The 19,582-nt window shown below is 41.2% G+C and overlaps 1 protein-coding gene and 1 pseudogene across 1 annotated transcript; one reads left to right on the top strand and one right to left on the bottom strand.

Moving 5' to 3' along the window:
• The first annotated feature begins 1,910 nt into the window (after window positions 1–1,910).
• Window positions 1,911–11,331, top strand: LOC147180491 (T-cell acute lymphocytic leukemia protein 1-like). Its single transcript, XM_086072078.1, has 4 exons — window positions 1,911–2,048; window positions 3,087–3,743; window positions 5,181–5,269; window positions 8,182–11,331. Exons 2-4 carry the CDS (start codon window positions 3,172–3,174, stop codon window positions 8,688–8,690), a joined length of 1,170 nt encoding a protein of 389 aa, XP_085928204.1. The 5' UTR covers window positions 1,911–2,048; window positions 3,087–3,171; the 3' UTR covers window positions 8,691–11,331.
• Window positions 11,332–17,252: 5,921 nt separating this feature from the next.
• On the bottom strand, window positions 17,253–18,028 carry LOC147180490 (uncharacterized; annotated as a pseudogene).
• Window positions 18,029–19,582: the final 1,554 nt, after the last annotated feature.

Below are 19,582 nucleotides of genomic sequence, written 5' to 3'. Positions count from 1 at the left end.
TGTTGATATTATTTCATTGCGTTATTGCACAACATGCACCCAACCAAATCATTTTCAAGAGAACTAGTATTGACTGCCAGCTAAGTAGCTTTAAACTTGTATTCGTCGTCTGTGAATATTTGTTTTACTTGTACATAACTAAACATCGTTATCGATTTCCGTATGCCTTCAAAATAAAACGGCCGCCCGACAGGAAGTTAGAAAATAAAAGGTCACGGATTGTCGCGACATTATAACGGCTTTTCGTCACAGGCCCAAGAAATGTTAGGAAACACGGACTAAAGCATAACAACAACAACCAATGCTTACATTTCGTTAAAACGTGAATCTGGTGTTTTCGATCGTGCACACGTGGACCCCATGCCGGATGCAGGATGACGGTCGTGACTGGATGCAGGAGGACCGCGGTCGTGACTGCACGTTGCCCCACGCGTGCAGCAGACATCGTGACTTTGCTTTGCAAACATCCGTCGGAGCACGGGAAGAAACAATCCATAAAATACTGATCGCTATCTTGGCGACGTCTCCCACTTGAAGCACGTTTTCGCGCATTTAACGCACTTAGACGAGCAGACAGAAATCCGTTATTAATGGCGTCCGTTATTACCTGCCGCTATTTGGGAGCTGCTGCCAATGTGCTCGGTGATAGCGTGTCACCGTTAATGCTGCTCCTTTATTTATTTATCTGATGTGTGTGTGGTGACCACAAGCCGATAGCCCGGCCGCACTTTATCTCCCCCGGCCATGAACCAACCACCCCCCGTGGGGAACCGCCACCAATCCTCCCCCGTGGCCCTCAGCACAATGACACTTGTACTTATTTTATTTATTAATTAATTTATTGGGGGGGGGGGGGGGGGCTGATAAAAAGCATTATATCAGAGTCATCACATAACAGCCACCTGTTTATTTATTTGATTGCATTGCATTTTGTTTAGTCCAAGAAAACATCATTTAAAATTATTAGAATTAATTAGCCTACTAATTTTGCCTTGCAATAAATTATTTTCTTTCATTCATTGATAAAAATGTTATGTCAATATAGCAATATTGCAATATTCAACACCCATATCACATATTGCGTGTTTTTCCAATATTGTGCAACCCCTTTTTTTTATATATATGTTTTTTTTTATGTGTCATATGTTGCGTTTTTAAAGAATTGTATCATTTGGGAATTAAAGCGGCGTCTCGGTCATTTCATTAGCATTTACGCATTTTATTTGTCATGTTTTTTCTTCCTTTTACAGTATATAAAAGCAATGATAATCCTAATCGAACATTTTATGTACTATTTTGTGCATAGCCTACACACACTACATATGCACGCATTTGTGTTTATTTTCTCTTTATAAGCGTCTCAGTGGTTCATGCATTTTGAAGAAAAATATATCAATGATTGTATCAATTAGCCATTAAGGACCCATTTCTGTATGTGATCATTGTACCTTCATCATTATGGATTAAAAAGACATTGATCTTTTTAGGGCGGGGGGGGGGGGGGGGAGAATTAGGATAAAGTCTTCTTGTATCAGATTTTAGGATAAATGAGACGAAAAGAAAAGTCGGTCAAACGCTTAAACCTGAGCTTTTTGTTTCTTTTCTATTAAAAAAAGAAAAAAGAAAATGGAACACCTCGATAGCCATGCACCGTTACAGTAGCTACTACCTCACGTCGTTGCTCCCCCCCCTCCCCCTCCCTTTCCACACGCCCCCCACCCCACCCGCGACAGGCAAATAATAATGAATCATTTCATAAATAATGGCTTTAGGGGGGGGCTTATCGCCAATGAAGAGGCCGCCGCCGTGCGCTTATCTCCCTCGGCCACATTGCGGCCTGAGTTCCGCCGAGCGAGCGAGAGAGCGCTGGATATACGGCGCCCAATACACACACACGTACAGTAGCGACACGCACACACACGCACAACACACAACACACACACACACTGAAAGCCCAGGGAGAAAAAAAAAAAAAACGTCAGACATGGATGACCCACTCACAAAATGGCTCCACTTACGCGGTAGCATCAACAGCAGCACTCGCGACGGTAAGTGCTCCAAAACGGACGCCGCTCCGACATGTTGGTCGTCGTTGGGGCTCGCTTTGTGATATTATTTGATCTTTTAAACGACATTCTGCGGTGATTATTGTGTGTCTGGCTATCGTGCTATATTCGCTGCTTTTGGATTGTAATATGCTCGGTGGGCTGTAACGGATACGAGGCCTGGGAGGGGACATTCTGGAGGAATTAAGACACTTTGAATACGTCACATTCACAAATTAAATACTATTTTAAATGTTCGTTTATTGACCGATCCAAGATGGTGTTGATTTAACATGAGGATCGATTTTTTTTATTTTTTTAACAGCAACGTCTTGGATTTAAAAAGAGGCTTAAAAAAAAAGAAGCTATTTTTGCCGAAATTTGATGCATCTATTTCTATATGCCAATATAAAACATAACTAAATGTGCAAATATATCGTGGGTAATTGTGAAAAATGCTTGGAAAGGATTAAGCTATATCTGCACCTGACAAAATAAATTTATCTGAAATTAAATGAAAAGGTAAAAAACTAACATTTGTTATAGAAAAATGAAAGCAATTCTTCATATTGTATTGTCACACACAAAATATTTTTTTTCCAGGCAAATACTTTTAATTTTTAAAGCTCTTATTTTCGTTTTGAAACACAAAAAATAAGTGACTTATGAAACTATTAAAGAAAAAAAACGTCCTCTGGTTTTGACACAATGTGACGAATGAAAAACAATATTAAAAATTGATTTTAAAATACCTTATTATCATTTTGGCATAAAATATCAACTTTTCAGACATTCCAATTAAAGCTCCGATTGACATTTTGTGACCTTTTCATAAAAATGATTAATAATTTAACAACAACAAAAAAGCTTTTGTCATTTTGTCACAAACGTGACTTTTCAGACAATAAAAAAAGAAAAATGTGTCTGTGAAGTAAATTTTGTTAAAAAAAAAAATTTCAATTAGGCATCGTTTACATACAATAATATATTTTTTATTGTCTGCCTAAAAAGTATGTCAAATTATTTTGCTTTTTTCTATAGGGTTGCACGTAATGTTTTTATAATGGCGCATGACTTCGTATTATTAATCGGGAGTGTGTGAGACGAGAGACCAAAAACCCCCAAAATGATGGAAAAAAGGCAGCCGGACCTTTGTCGTGGGAGTCCAGATGCAGAGTCCGGTCGTGGAAAGCCTCACGAGGACTCCTCCGTCATCATCAGATGCGAGGAAGAGGAGGAGGCGACGATGAGGAGGAAGAGGAGGAGGAAGAACGAAGAGGAGGAGGAGGAGGAGGAGGAGAAAGACGAAGAAAAAGAAGAGGGAGGGCGCTGTGACGACGCGGCCCTGCAGAACTCCACCAACGGGACCGTCATCGTCATCAACGGCGTTGCCAAGGAAACCGCCTCTCGCGACGCCCTTGACCTGAAAAGGGAAGTGCCGGTGATCGAGCTCTCCAGGAGGGACGCTATAAAGGCGCTGGAGAGGAGGGCGGGCAGCCATTTGGTGCCCATCACGGAGCTCCGCAGACCTCCTCTTCCTCCTCCTCCTCCTCCTCTTCCTCATCCCGCTCCTCATCCTCCACCGACGCACACCCAACGAGACGACGCTCGAATGGTCCAGCTGAGCCCCAACGCGTTCCCTGTCCCGGCCCGGGCCATGCTCTACAACCTGGCGCAGCCTCTCGCCGCCATCAACAGGTACACACGCACACGCACACGCGCGCGCGCACACACACACGCACGCAACTCCGATTATTTTTAAGCACTTGTCAGATGAATGATCACATTGACATTGGCATGTGCTGCATGGTTGCAATTAATTGACGATGTTATTAACATGAATGGCAATTTGCATCACTTTGCATGAGGGGGGGGGGGGGTATCTGGGTCCTATAAGCTTAAAAAAAAAAATAATAATTCAACATAACTCAGCACATGTGTGTCATGATTGCTGATGTAATGATGAGCTAATATAATCAATGTTAACATGTTTCCCCGCAAGAGATCTTATTTATTTTTTCTTCTTTTTTTTTTAACAGATCGTCATATGATGATGCAAAAAGAAAAATAATGACGCGAAGGACAATATAATATCGTTTTGGGGACATACTAAAGAAGATTATAATTACGTGCACGTGATCTGATCACTTAAACATATATTTACATATCAGCCTATAATGATGACGATGATGACGTTCGTGTTAACGAATAATCGTTTACATAAATGCTCTTTTTGAAAATGTGACGTGAAAACTCATTGATGTGCAATAATAATAATAATAATAATAATAATAATATTAAAATTACCATATTAGCAGCGTTAATACGCATTTGACAAGTCATCATTTGAGGAAGTTTATAAGTGCAAAAGTAGCATTTTAACGTATCTCGATGACGTCATGACGAAGTGAAAGCGAAAGCTCACTTGCTGTTAAACATGTTTTAGTTCCATGTGGTTTTATTTTGATGATACTTAAAAAAAAACATTATAACATTTTAACGTATAATGCTGATGTAATGACGATTAGTTGCAATTTCTTTCTTTGTGCGTGTGTCTTTTGTTTTAATGATGACGCGACGATGATAAAGCTAACATACGACCAGTAATAACATCCTCTTTTTTTTTTCTTTTTTTTTTTGCTGTAGTCTACACGCAAACTAGTCAATATTTTAAGGTATATTGATAACACACGAATAATGATAAAGCTAATATGAGCAATATCGACACTTTTATTTTGTTGATGATGTGAAAATATAACGTTTTGAAGTGATGACAAAAGTAACTGTATACTGTATCATTTTAACGTGCATTTCCCGTTTGTGCTCTTTTCATTTGAATGTATACCGATGATTTATGATGACGATAAAGCTAACACATCCGGCGTTAACATGCATTTTCCTTATTTCGATTGATGGCTATATGAAGAAAATTAACGAGACGTATTGTGCACGTTGAAACATTTGAAAAGGAGGCAGCTAACCATGTTAAAAGCTAACGTGCACGCATGCTCTATATTTTCACGACGATGTCCTAAAAAAAAATGTCATTTCGAAAAATATCGAACAGCGATGATTTATTTGCTTGTGTCATGTGGAAACGACGTGTAATGCAATGCGCTGCATCTTGTCTTGCAGTCTTGGAGGGGATTGTGAGCAGTACAGCATGTACCCCAGCAACAGGGTCAAACGCCGCCAGGCGCCTTATGAGGTTGAACTCGACGAGGGTAGGCGCATTTTGAGATCTTTATAAGTATGGCAAGACGCACTTCTGCTGTGTCCTCCCACCTGCCGGTTATAGCCCCCCCCCCCCCCCCCCCTCCCATTCCGTCATCCATCCCCTGAAATGGATCTACCAGGCCTTGCCAAGTAAAATAAATATATAATAATAATAATAATAAAAATAAAATCACTGTCATTTCAGGTAGATTTTGTATTTTCTGGTTGGGAAGCATCTTCTCCATCATTGCCCACTCATACTGACACATGCGAGGATGGAGGATGGGAGAATGGGAGGAGGGTTGGGTGGGTGGGGGTGGGGGGGTGGGGGTTGTGGGGGGTGCTTTTGCTGCTTCCACCTCCATGCCAAGCATTTACTGCAGAGTGGGCTGAGGGATTAAGATAGACTGGGTGTGTTCCAAGGACGACAAAAGCCTGGAAGACACCATGGATGGGGGTGTGAGGATGTGACTGCATGCAGCTAGGGTTTTTTTTTTTATGTGCATCTAGACTGTACATTCATAAATTGTACACTCGAATTAAATACATATACCTCAGTGGGTCATATTTGTTTCCGGTGGTGCCTTGCGATACGTGTTTTTCAAGATACGAGCAGTCGTTTGCTTGTCATTTTGCTTTGGCTTGTGAGCAAAAATGTCACATTGATGGTGGCGGCGAAGTCAACTCCCAATAAGCAGCAGTTTGGCTCAAGGATGTCAAATAAATGCTCAAACGGCTTCATGGAATGTCAGCAAAAGATCCGTGTACTAGTACGCGCTTGGTCCTCACAGGGGTGTAAAAAATAATAATAAATAGGTTCGCCGATATATCGCAATATTACAGCGCGCAATTCTCGTATCGATTCAATATGCAGCCGAATCCATGTTTAAACATAATTTTTTTTAATGGAAATATTCAACAAAACATCTTAATTGGGGATATGGTTCACACTTTAAGGATGGAAGAATGTTATATTAATGGAACATACAGCCTTAATATTTTTATTTCAATGTTGTTTAAACATGAAACAGATTGCGATCTGTTTATACAGTGGCTCACATGAGAAGTCTGAAGTTTCAGATAAATGTACAAATTACAGTGTACATGTACAAGTTTACTGATTAGTAGTGATGGGAAAATGAAGCTTCATGAACCTTCATGCATGGACTTGCAACAAACGTGTTTTACTCCTATAGATGGTGCTCATGGTTTAAAGATAATGGCGAGGGAAATTGATTACATTCCCACTGCATCTTTAAACCGAGAGTGCCCTCGAGAGGAGTCAAAAAATAGTGCTTCGTGAAGCTTCATCTGTCTATCTGTCTGTCTGTCTGTCTGTCTGTCTGTCCGTTGAGTTGTTGAGCTAGCAAGCTAGCTAGCTGGCACATTTAAACCAAGAGTGCCATCTAGAGGAGTCAAAAAATAGCACAAGTGCTTTGTGAAGCTTCAACTGTCCGTCTGTCTGGTTAGTTGTTTAGCTAGCTAGCTGGCTAGCTGGCACCTTTAAACCAAGAGTCCAATAGAGGAGTCAACAAATATCACAGGTGCTTCATTAAGCTTAATTTGTCTGTCTGTTAGTCTGTCTGTCTAGTTAACTGTTTAGCTAGCTAGCTAGCTAGCTAGCACCTTTAAACCAAGAGTCCCATAGAGGAGTCAACAAATATCACAGGTGCTTCATGAAGCTTAATTTGTCCGTCTGTCCGTTTGTCTGTCTGGCTAGCTGTTTAGCTAGCTAGCTGGCACATTTAAACCAAGAGTGCCATCTAGAGGAATAAAAAAAAATATCACAAGTGCTTCATGAAATTTCATTTGTCTATCACAACTGATTAGTATTTTCCAAATTTGGAGCAAAAAAAAAAAATCACAATAATCGACTTTTAGATTCAAATCGTGATCAATCGTATTGAATCGACTCGTGACCTGTGAATCGGGATTCGGATCGAATCGCCAGGTAATAGGCAATTCACACCCCTAGTCCTCACTAATAAGACAATTCAGTGCACCAGTAATGTTGTTTTCCACTGCTGCAGTCAACGGTGGCACACTAATGGGACAACTACAACTTGTGCAATTTTATTATGTCACAAGTATTAGCACACAGTTGTAAACTAGTGCATTTTTAGTCTCACTAGTAACAAATAGTATGTCAAAGTTGTCTAACTACTGAGGGCAATTATTTGATATCCTTGCTAACATTCTTAAAGTCGAAATCAACCTTAAACATTTCTTGACAATAATATGTTATACTGTATGTGGCAAGTCTAAACATGCCATTCTGATTAATATTACATTTGTGGAATATGCGCTATGCAGCAAAATCCAGCCGTTTTTATCCATCTCAGGGGGCGGCCATTTTGCCACTTGCTGTCGACTGAAGCAAGGGCTCCGGTAACAACCAATCACAGCACAGCTTTAGAAAACAGGTGTGCTGACCTGAGCTTTGAGCAACATTGATGTCATCTTCAGTCGACAGCAAGTGGCAAAATGAAGCAGCAAAATCCAGCAGTTTTTATCAATATCAAATGGCAGCCATTTTGCCACTTGCTGTTGACTGAAAATGACATCACAGTTGCTCAGGTGTCAGGTAACAACCCAATCACAGCTCAGCTTCAGAAAATAGGTGAGCTGTGATTGGTCGTTGCCTGAACCCTGAGAAACTGTGATGTCATATTTTTAAAGAAAAAACAAACTGATTATGAATCTTAAAACAAGTGGCAAAATGGCCGCCCCTTGAGCTGGATAAAAATGGCTGGATTTTGCTGCATATCTCATATTCCACAAACGTCATATGAATCGGAATGTCATGTTTAGACTAGTGAGGTCACACCTAATATATTATTGCCAAGAAATGTTTAAGGTTGACTTCCCCTTTAAGACTTATGTAGTTTACTCACGTCACCTTTCCTGTGTCTCCTCCCAGCTGGCCAGCCGAAGATTGTCCGGCGTATCTTCACCAACAGCCGCGAGCGCTGGCGGCAGCAGAACGTGAACGGCGCCTTCGCCGATCTCCGTAAGCTCATCCCCACTCACCCTCCGGACAAAAAGCTGAGCAAGAACGAGATCCTGCGTCTGGCCATGAAGTACATCAGCTTCCTCTCCAACCTCCTGGAGGACCAAGACGGGGGACGCAACGTTGGCGCCACAACAGACGCGGACACCGGGATCCTGGTGGGGGCCCACGAGGGGGCGCCCCAGGGCGGGCCGCGTCAGGACTCGGCGGTAGGCTTGGCCGGGGACGACCTGCTGGAGACCATGTCGCCCGGCTCCAGCTGCGGGAGCTTACCCGACGGGGACGCCGAGGGCAGCCCCGAGAGCTTCATGGAGGATCAGGACTCGCCTCCCGCTACGAGGACTATCGCGGCTTCGCGCGGCCCTCCGCTCCATCTCAGGCGCAACGGACGCCAGCTGGATGGTTCCGGCCGACGATGATTCTGGCGGCAAAAAGTTTGGAGACTTAGAAAGAAAGATGGAGAACGAAGCTCTGCGTTGTGAGACAACATGGACCTGACTACCTACCTTCCCGTCTCCACACTTGACTGGGTTGACCAAACGCTGGAATTTAGCCCAACAAACAACTTGTAAATTCTGCATGTCTTTGAGCGAGCGGCCTGCGGATGAGACTTTTCTTTGTTTTGAAAGAGGTTCCGGTAGCGGTGGAGAAACCTGTGGGCCAAAATCCCTTGTATTGTATTAGAAGAAAAAAAAAAGTGCAATCAAAGTAAAAATGAGACAAAACCAAACAATAATGACGCGCTGTACAAAGAAAAGCAAGAGACCACTGACTATTGGTTTAATTGAGGCACAAATCCAAAAGGAAATTGGGCCTTCATGCCCAACAATGTAATGTGTTACCAAAATGACCAAGGGTAGAATCAGCTTGTTCTCACGAGAATTTATTTATTATGTAATTCGTCAAAATCAGATAAAAAAAATTCTCCGAGCTAATATGAAACAAGCCCATCGCCAAATTTTAACAAAAATAATTGAGCAGTTTGTCGACAAATTATCATTTAAAATGTAAAGCTACTGAACGCAGAAAATTCAACTTCGAGTCACTACTGCCACCTGTTGACGAAGAATGCAACTGCACAGACAGAGGGCGGGAAATTCAAATCCGAATCCGGTCTGAAAACTATTGGCCATATTGTTTACTACTGTAAACAGCTAAGGTGTTAATCTCCTAATTAGAAGATGTTTCAGTCATAAATGGTCAAATAAAAAAGCGATTGTAAAGATATTTTTGGCCAAATTGTTACAGAGAGCAGCTTTAAAGTCAATCATGTTTATGCTAATCGCTAATCTCATCTTCCAATCGGTCAGTTTTGCGGAGGACTTTTGACTCGGATGTCTGCTGCCGTCGCCGGATTAAAACGTACAAAAGAAAATTTAAAAACATCCGCACAACCGGGCGACGCAATCTTCAAGCTGGTTGTTGCTCGTCTTAAAAGTATTCATACTGGCGGCACCGCGGCACTGGCAGCGAGGACCACCTTTGTCTCAAAATGCTAACATCCGATAATGCGTGGGCCACAGCTGTGTCTTAACGAGAACTTCATTCATACCACAACTCGCACCAATGAAGATCTCAACGCTTGTGTCGCTTTACGACATTTGCGTCAAATACAATTAAAGCGCGAGTGGAATAGAAGCAGTGAAACAAAGTCATGCTTAATTTTTGGGAATCTGGTTACAATGTATTTTTTGTCTTAAGATAAGCAACGCAAGATAAGACCAGTCGACACTTAATTCCAACTACATTTAGCGTAATGCTAAGTTGTTTTTTCTATTACAGCTCAGACACACGCCTCAAATCTGTGTTTGCTATTCGTGTTGACGTTAGCGAGCGAATACCAAATCAACTGGAACCAGCTACTTATTATACTTTTCCCCTTTAAACAAAATGATAAATTGACTTAGCGTATTTAGATACGTTTTCAAATAAGTCAACGAATGAGGCTAAAGCGCTACATGGGTATTTAACCTGAACCGGGGCGTACACCGAGGTGCATTAACGCTAACGTTAGCGTTTCCCTTTTTACTTTAAAATGATTTACTTCAAATTCCAGAATACCCTGACTTAACAGTAGAACCCAGTGTTTTTAAATAAAGCCATCTGTATTGCGTTGTACCAGATAGCTAGCTAGCGCTAAGCTAACCTGTCATCTCCCATCCGGCCTGCGTGAAACGACGGCGTTGACAAACCGTTGACTGCTTAACATTTAATGCTCATAAGTATTCCAAAACACGCACAAACAAGACGATTTTGCAGTTGATTACATCAATTAATTCCACCCTGATTCTGAGCTCATGTTTTTTTGTTAATGCAGAATTACAGGGCAGCGCATTTCCACAAAATTCTCGTGAGAACACAGCTCAGTATAGAAAGCATCGCAAACTGCCCCTTGAGTCTTATCATAGTCGAGCAACGGCGTATTGTAAATAGCTTTACACTTTTCGTGTGCTTGAAGACGTACCTATAGTGTGTTGTTTTGTTCACAGGTTTTTCGTTTAAAGGGAAGAAGATGTGCAAAGCGGGGCGGGGCCGCGAGTCGCAAACATGAAACGTCGGTACCGTTTCACCTCGTTGCATTTTTTTGCCGGCGAGAACGCGACAGCGGACTCGTATGGATTCGCGCAACTTTGCTTGGGAGGTACAAGAGCACACGGTGATTCTCGAGGTGTACAAAAAATGTCGGTCACGACGTCAATTTGACGTGAATGTCTGTTTCTTAACTGTAATGCTTATGTAGTTTTAGTAAGGTACAAAAAAGATAAGCCCCTCCGTTGCCGAGCTTAACACCGGACTGACACGGCGCGAGCGTTAAGATGGCGACAGCACCGGCAGTTTTCTGACAAGAGACACTCAAACATATTTGCTCACTGGTGTTGTGCACTCTGCCTTTTTCAGCAGATTCTACTAACCTATATTGGTACCTTTGGTAATTATGGTATTTTATGAATTGCGGTAAAGGGACATTGTACGTTTGGTTATGACGTATTTGTTGTATGATAGATGTATCTATGAATATATCCAATGTTAAATCCATTGAATTTTGCATAAAAAAACCTCTGAATAAAAGACGCAAGACCAAAAAAAGTCTACCATGTGCTCAATCGTGTCGAAAAAGACACGCTTTCCATTTATTCCATGATGTTCATTTTGGCAGTAAATCTCGACTAAAATTGCAATTTGTATTCATTTTTAACAGCTAAATTTCTTCATAACAGAGGGAAAAAAAACACGAGTTGTACAATAAATACTTGTGTCACCATTTTTAATGACTTCTGATTTCATATTCAAATTTGCTCTGAAAATGACACATTACAATCAAAATGACGAGGTGACAAAATGGATATGAGCCAATTCACCAAATGGGCGCCATTTTCCCCCCTTCAAAATACATTTGAATTTGAATCATTTTGCAATCCTAAATCTCATAACAACCATAATACGTTACTCACAATTGTCTGGATTTGTCTTGAATCTCCTCATTTGAGTAACAGGACTGAAAAAGAGTTTTAACACAGGAATAGAAAATAGATGAACTATAGCCACATGGCATTCATGACAAAATCCTTTTGACACTAAGCACTCAAATTTAAAAGAAAAATATTTACAAAACAAGACTGCACTGAGATTTGAACACTCCCCCGTCATGGCTGAAATCTCATCGAATTTGAGAAAAATACATTTACTTTTGGCCTTCCCAAGGGCTGTGGTTGTAAAAATATAAAATTTCTACAGAATTTAAATTATTATATTTCATAGAAACAAGCAACAAATGCAATTTTTCCACTTTTAACGGTAGTTTAAATCAATCTTTTAAATTGTATTAATTATGTAATCAGATCAATGTGCTATTGGATACTATATTTATTTTATAGCATAAGCATAATATATTGGCAAACACCACTGCAAAAAAACAAACAAAAAAAACTTCAATCTAAAATTGTAAGAGCAGATGTTTGATTGTGCTCTCATTATATTGTGCAGGTGTTCCTAATGGTGTGGCCAGCCGGTGTGTATTCCTGAGCGACCCCCACCGGCCGAAAGTGGCATTCCACTTCTTTAAAGCCGGCCGCAACTCCGTCATGAATCTCGCTGGAATCCTCACTTCCTCCCTGCAAGTGACAACTTCCTGTCGAGGTCATCGTGGCTCAGTGACCTGCAGGATATCCTGCCATTGTCAAAGAGCCTTCGACAGCCTCCCCCAGCATTTGTCTCTACATACGCTGTTGTGTCTGTACTGCGCCAGTACAACTCCCACTCTAGAAAGCGGAGTATGCACATACCAATAATTGCGCACCTTCGTTAATGATTGGCTCGAATCTAACATTCCCCGCTACGTCCACAGTTGATGAATTATATGTATATATACACATATATTAGGGGTGTGAATTGCCGAGTACCTGCCGATTAGATTGGTATCACGATTCATAGGTCACGATTCGATTCGATACCGATTAATGAAATTTAGAAAATACTCATCAGTAAACTTGTACATGTACACTGTAAGATTTGCATGAAAATTTATTTATTTATCTGAAACTTCAGGCTTATAACTGAGCCACTGCATTTAACAAACAGATTGCAATCTGTTTCATGTTTGAATAAAATATTAAGGCTTAATGTTCCATTAATATAACATTCTTCCAGGCTTAATGTGTAAATCCTAAGTAAGACGTTTTGTTGAATATTCCCATGAAAAAAGATGTTTAAAAATCGATTCGGCCGCATATCGAATTCGATAATTGAATCGAATCGAGAATTGCGCGCTGTAATATTGCGATATATTGCCGAATCTATTTTTTCCAACACCCCTAATATATATATATATATATATATATATATATATATATATATATATATATATATATATATATATATATATATATATATATATATATATATATGACAACTTAATTTGTAGTAAAAACCTTTCTAATACCTGAAAGAGTGACTTGTCTTCTGCCATCTACTCGAAAAATTGTCAGAGCAAACGATCCTAATTATTAAATCAAAGAAAGAAACGAGAAAAAGTCAGTGAAGACAGAATGCTTAGATGTCTTAAGGTTACCGTGAGTGATTATCCTGTGGTGTGCGTTAAGAGTAATTTTTCCTCCTTGACGTACTCGGAAAATATTGAGGGCTGGATAATCGTAAATCGTAAATCAGCTGGGTTCATCAAACTCATTTTAATTCATTACCAAGAACTCTAAGATGCTGTAGAAAAACAATTAAAAACTCCCTGCGGTACTTTTACAACCAAGAACTCCCTCTACTCAGATCTCAAAGATCCTGGGCTTGTTGGTGGAAAAGCAACTTTGGAAAGCCTGTACTGGGGGAATTGCAGTCGCAACGCAGCAAACATGTCCACGTCAAAATTTAGCAGTAATACATTTAAAAAATAATGCAAATATTTGTGGAGACTGGAGTCAAGTTGTACTTTACCATTTCAAAAATGTGCAGAAGTTCACAAGTTACTTCATGTTAAAGATGAGCTAGCTCTTAATATGAAAAGAAAAATGCACTGAGCTGTCACCGTCTTACAAATGCAATTATGCCATCTTGTGGCAGAAAAATTACCTCAACACAAATCGATATTACATAATATTATTGTTTTTTTAAGTACAATACATTGTTTTAAATGTAACTAAATTTAATGATTGATTATTAAATTACTGTATCAATGACTCAAAGATGCGGCCATATTTATATTAGCTTAAGAATTGTTTCCCACTTTTATGTTAACGAGAACATGAAATAAAAATATGTTATTGTACATTTAGAACATATATAAAATTTGCGATTAATCATGAGTTAACTATTAACTAACTATTGAAGTCATGCGATTGTTTACGATTAAAAATTGTAATCGCCTGACACCCCATTTTTCCTGTAAATGTTGAAACTATTAAACATTCACGAAAACATGAAAATGGAGGAAAATGCCAGAGAAACCCACTGACCTGAATATATGACTGGATAGCCGATACACGCCCGTGCAAACCGTTGAAGTCACGGGGCGGCCATCTTGCTCCTCCCATCTCGCGAGCAGACTACTGTATAAACCAGAGGTGGGCATGGAGGGCCGAAGTCCTGCAGGTTTTGCATGTTTCCCTTCTCCAACACAGCTGATATATGATCAGCTCCATCAGCAAGCTGTGCATAAGCCTGATAACGATCCTGTTGATTGGAATCAGCTTGTGTTGGAAAAGGGAAACCTCCAAAACCTGCAGGACTTGTAAAATGTCTGAAGTATTCTTGTTTATGTTTAACAAATTTAAAACATCATAAATTGTGCTTGTTCTGTCTAAAATGTTCTCCAATTTCGATATTGTAAATGTATAGGATCGTACGCCGAGAAACGTTTCTTGGGGAGGAGCAATATGGCGGCCTCGCGGCTTCAAAAGTCTTGGCCTATTGGCTTATCCAGTCATATATTCAGATCAGTGGAAATCCTTCAAGAGTTAGCCTAGCCTTGACTATTTCTTCTTTGTATTTTCAGGTATTCTGGAAGCCCTTGTAGCACCACGCTGCCTCTCACAGGACAATCGCGGTACTACAACAGACATTTGGTTTGGAGTAGGCGACTCGCAATTGTTAGCGGAGTTATCGTTATGTGTGTGGTGAGCACACCACCTACCATAAGCATATATGCCGATTTTTTTTCTATGTGAGGGGTCTCTCACATTTAAAAAAATATCTATTAAGATGTGAAAAACTGCTTTGCTTGAAACAGCACGTTCCTAAAAAAAATAAAATAAAAAGCGGAATTGCTTACAGAAATCGTGCATGTGTTTGAAAAGCCGCAGCGCGCTTTGGCGTTTTGGCTCCACCGAGGGGGCTCTCCGGGTTAATCCCTTACCTGCCTCAGTGTTCCTCACATACCCCCAAAACTCACCAAAAGAGAACGAGCGTGTATGAGAGGAGGCCCGCGCGCGCGTGTGCGCCTGAGTAGGAGTGTACGCTCTTGCATAAATGCACGCGCGTGTGCGTGTTTATCAGCACGGTGCAGATGGGTGGCTGAGTGGCTCTTGCAGCCAAATGATTCAGTATGCTAATTAGTTGTTATCTGCGCCGCAGCAGGAACAATATACTGTCTTTCTCTCAGTGGCAATCCAGCCTGCTGGGAGCAGATTACACTGCACACATTTGCCAACGTAGTTATTTTCACGCCTGGTAGTAGAAAATACACACACACACATATTTACGGATAGGCCTATAAACAAACAAGCAGGATGCATTTTTAACACGCGCCATCACCAATGTAACATTTGGGCTCGTTTGGATACTCATTTAACATTACGTCACTTTTCTGTGTTGGCGTCCTTTTAAAAATGTGTTTTGTTAAAAAAATAAAAATACATTTGCATTCATAAAAAAAATCTACTACTGATACGATAATGCTGCTTTTGATTGGTTTTAAAGCCAATTATTATTACTTACAATGTTTATTTTTGTGGTTGCAAGTTTGCAGTGGTGTGAAAGTGCATTTCCTAAAATAAAAGCCTAAGACATTTTTCCAGAAAAAACTAAACCTGAACCAAATACTGATTATATTATATTTAAGAGTTTCAAATAATGGGATAAGGATATAGATGATTTAAGGCGGATAAATATTAATTTTTGGTCAAAATATGACTTGAGAGAGTAAAAGATCATTAGACAAATTTTGTTAGTTAGTACCATCAAGTGATTGGTTATGTACTCACCGAGTGTAATTACACATAATGAATCAATTTGCGTCCATTTTGTATGTTGAGAGTGTTGTCCCCCCCCCCCCCCCCTAATTATTTGAGATAAAAACAAAAACTGCTGTGAAGTATGAGGAGCTGGGGTACCATATAAAATGTAATAGTAATTATAATAAAACAATATTTATTGTTTTGGTAGGTTTTCATACTGTGCATGTAATCATATTATCAGGTGCATGCGTTGTAGCGAAATGCTGAAAATGGAAATAAAAGTGCATCAGCAGTTCAATTCAAAAAATGAAACTCGTATTGTAGAAATACATTAAACCAATAAGGAAATACTTTTCTTAAAGATGATTGCTACCTAATTGTTTAATAAAAATAATAAAAAAATATTGTTTCTTTTGGAATATATTCTATATTTTGTATATTTAATATTCTAATTTATAGACATGAATTTGGGGTTTAAGTCAGCTATGATCATCAAAATTAACTCAACTCAAATTTATTTAAAGAGCACTAAAACAACCTTAGCTGCAAACCACCGTACGAATCAGACACATAAAAACAGAAGACAGTTAAAACAGATTAATCACATAATGAAAACACTAAAACAATGCTGAGTCGAAAGCCAAAGCACAAAAATGTGTTTTAAGATGGATTTTACAACAGAAATATGAAATATTTCACTTTGTGTGCCGTGACGAATCAATACGATACACGTGCTGCTTTTTGAATTGAACAAATTAAATCAATTAGGTCACAGGTGTCAAACGTAAGGCCCGGGGGCCAGATCCGGCCCACCTTATATAATTTTAAAGAAAGAGTTACAAAAGTAAATCATGTGTGTCAACTTCAACGATCCTTTCTAAAATCTCTTCCAAAATTTCTAATTGTCGTGTGTAATAAATAATGAGACATTTTGCAAGATTTTTTTTGTTACATTAAAGGGATACTTGACTCATTGAGCCAATTTTCAGCACCAAAAAGTTTATATTTTGTCCAGAATTCATTTGGTAACTTCATTATTTTTCATGTACAATTAATACCTTTGAAAACGAATTTTTGCACTTGCTGTCGACTGAAGATGACATCATCTGTGCTAACGACCAATCATGGCTCAGTTTGCTGACCAAACCCAGAAAACCGGTGAGCCATGATTGGTCGTTACCTACTTCCTCAGCACAGGTGATGTCATCTTCAGTCACCAGCAAGTGGAAAAATTAGTTTTTAAAGGTATTAATTGTCTTAATTGTATTAATTGGATTGCGGTTTCCCTTGCCCGGACGCGGGTCACCGGGGCCCCCTTCTGGAGCCAGGCCTGGAGGCGGGGCTCGAAAGCGAGTGGCTGGTGGCCGGGCCTATACCCATGGGGCTCAGCCCGAAAAGGCAACGTGGGTCCCCCTTCTCATTGGGCTCACCACCTGTGGGAGGGGCCAAAGGGGTCGGGTGCGCAGTGAGCTGGGTGGCAGCCAAAGGCGGGGACCTTGCCGGTCTGACCCACGGCTACTAAAGCTAGCTCTGGGGACATGGCGGCAATCCTCGAACACACCCGCTGTAAGGGATGCCGTCAAGCTGAAGAAGGAGTCCTATCGGGCCTTTTTGGCCTGTGGGACTCCGGAGCTGACAGGTACTGGCTGGCCAAGCGGAATGCAGCTTCGGTCGCTGAGGCAAAAACTCGGGTGGAGTTCGGTGAGGCCTTGGAAAAAGACTTGCGGACGGCTTCGAATAAATTCTGGTCCACCATCCGGCGTCTCAGGAGAGGAAAGCAGTGTGCCATTAACAGTGTGTATAGTGGAGGTGGGGTGCTGCTGACCTCGACTCGGGACGCCGTGAATCGGTGGGGAGAATACGTCGAAGACCTCCTCAATTCCACCGACACGTCCTCCTTTGAGGAGGCGGGGTCTGGGGACTCTGAGGTGGGCCCCCCTATCTCTGGGGTTGAAGTCACTGAAGTGGTTGGAAAGCTCCTCGGTGGCAGGGCCCCGGGGGTGGATGAGATCCGCCCGGAGTTCCTAAAGGGCTCTGGATGTTGTGGGCCTGTCGTGGTTGACACGCCTCTATAACATTGCGTGGACATCGGGGACAGTGCCTCTGGATTGGCAGACCGGGGTGGTGGTCCCCCTTTTTAAGAAGGGTGTGCTCCAATTAGGGCTCAAGAGGGATCACACTCCTCAGCCTCCCTGGTAAGCTCTATACAAGGGTGCTGTCTACGTTCCTACCCTCAGCTATGGTCACGAGCTGTGGGTCGTGACCGAAAGACCAAGATCCCGGATACAAGCGGCCGAAATGAGTTTCCACCGCAGGGTAGCCGGGCTCTCCCTTTAGAGATAGGGTGAGAAGCTCAGTCATCCGGGAGGGACTCAGTGTCGAGCCGCTACTCCTCCGCGTGGAGATGAACCAATTGAGGTGGCTCGGGCATCTGGTTCGGATGCCTCCTGGAGAGGTGTGGGCATGTCCCAATGGCGTGAGGCCCCGGGGACGACCCAGGACACGCTGGAGAGACTATGTCCGGATCCTGTCGGAGGAGCTGGTTGAAGTGGCTGGGGAGAGGGAAGTCTAGGCTTCCCTGGTAAAGCTGCTGTCCCCGCGACCCGACCCCGGATAAGCGGTAGCTGATGGATGGATGGAGGTATTAATTGTACAAGAAAAATATTGAAGTTATTAAATTCATTCTGGACAAAATATTCACTTTTTACTGCTGAAAATGGCTCAATGAGTCAAGTATCCCTTTAACTTTAACAGTAACAAACTATTACTTCTTAACTTCTGATTTCAAAACTATCCATGCAACAATTTGTTGCGTAAATATAATGATGCTAAAACGTGTATTTGGTTCCACCAACTGAACGACCCTCTGAGGGAAGCCGCAACTACAAAGTGGTCCGCGACAAAAATAAGTTTGAGATCCCCGAATTAGATGTTGCATGATATTCACATGATTTGAGACATTATGATTAAATCAATAAATTATGACCTATGGCAATCCATTTTGTTTTCTGATTCTTTTGAATGAGTAGCAGATAATGCCGAAGATGTAAGATAATTGTCAACTGAGATCTCATCGTATTACAATTTTTCAGAAATGTGAACATAGTTGAACTGCACATTTTTTTTTCTTTCATAAGTCAAAGCTCAACCTTATGAATGTAAACAACTTACATATTTCCTCTGCGAAGAAATTCATCACAGGCAGGCGGCTTAGCGGAATGTCACTGTAACATAAAAAATATTCTTTAGAAACACGTCGGCGAGATGGATTGCTGCTGTGTGCAGGCGAGTGAGTAAGCGCCTCTCTGGGCAGGGATGCAACATTTGTAAAACTCAGCGCCATTTCTCACTGTATGGCGAGGGTACGGCCCAGTTGTAATTGATGGTGATGTCATGTCGTGTCTTTACTGCAGAAGGTTATCCGTTGCAAAGGCAACTCTTCCGCGTCGCCTCGAACAGGCTTTGTTTTTAATCGCACGAGTCGCATCACTTTTATAAGGAGGTCGTGGTGTGCTGTGTGTGTGACGGAGGGTGCGATTCACCTTCGACCTTTTCTTGAAAGACAACAACACGAATGTCCAAAATGGCGACGTGAAGATCAGTGATAACACACCACAATTTAAGAAAATTTC

The sequence above is a fragment of the Leptonotus elevatus genome, chromosome 1 (assembly GCF_054856555.1).
Source record: "Leptonotus elevatus isolate MCC_2025b chromosome 1, RoL_Lele_1.0, whole genome shotgun sequence".
Taxonomy (NCBI): Eukaryota; Metazoa; Chordata; class Actinopteri; order Syngnathiformes; family Syngnathidae; genus Leptonotus; species Leptonotus elevatus.
This window is presented reverse-complemented; position numbering and strand designations above follow the sequence as displayed.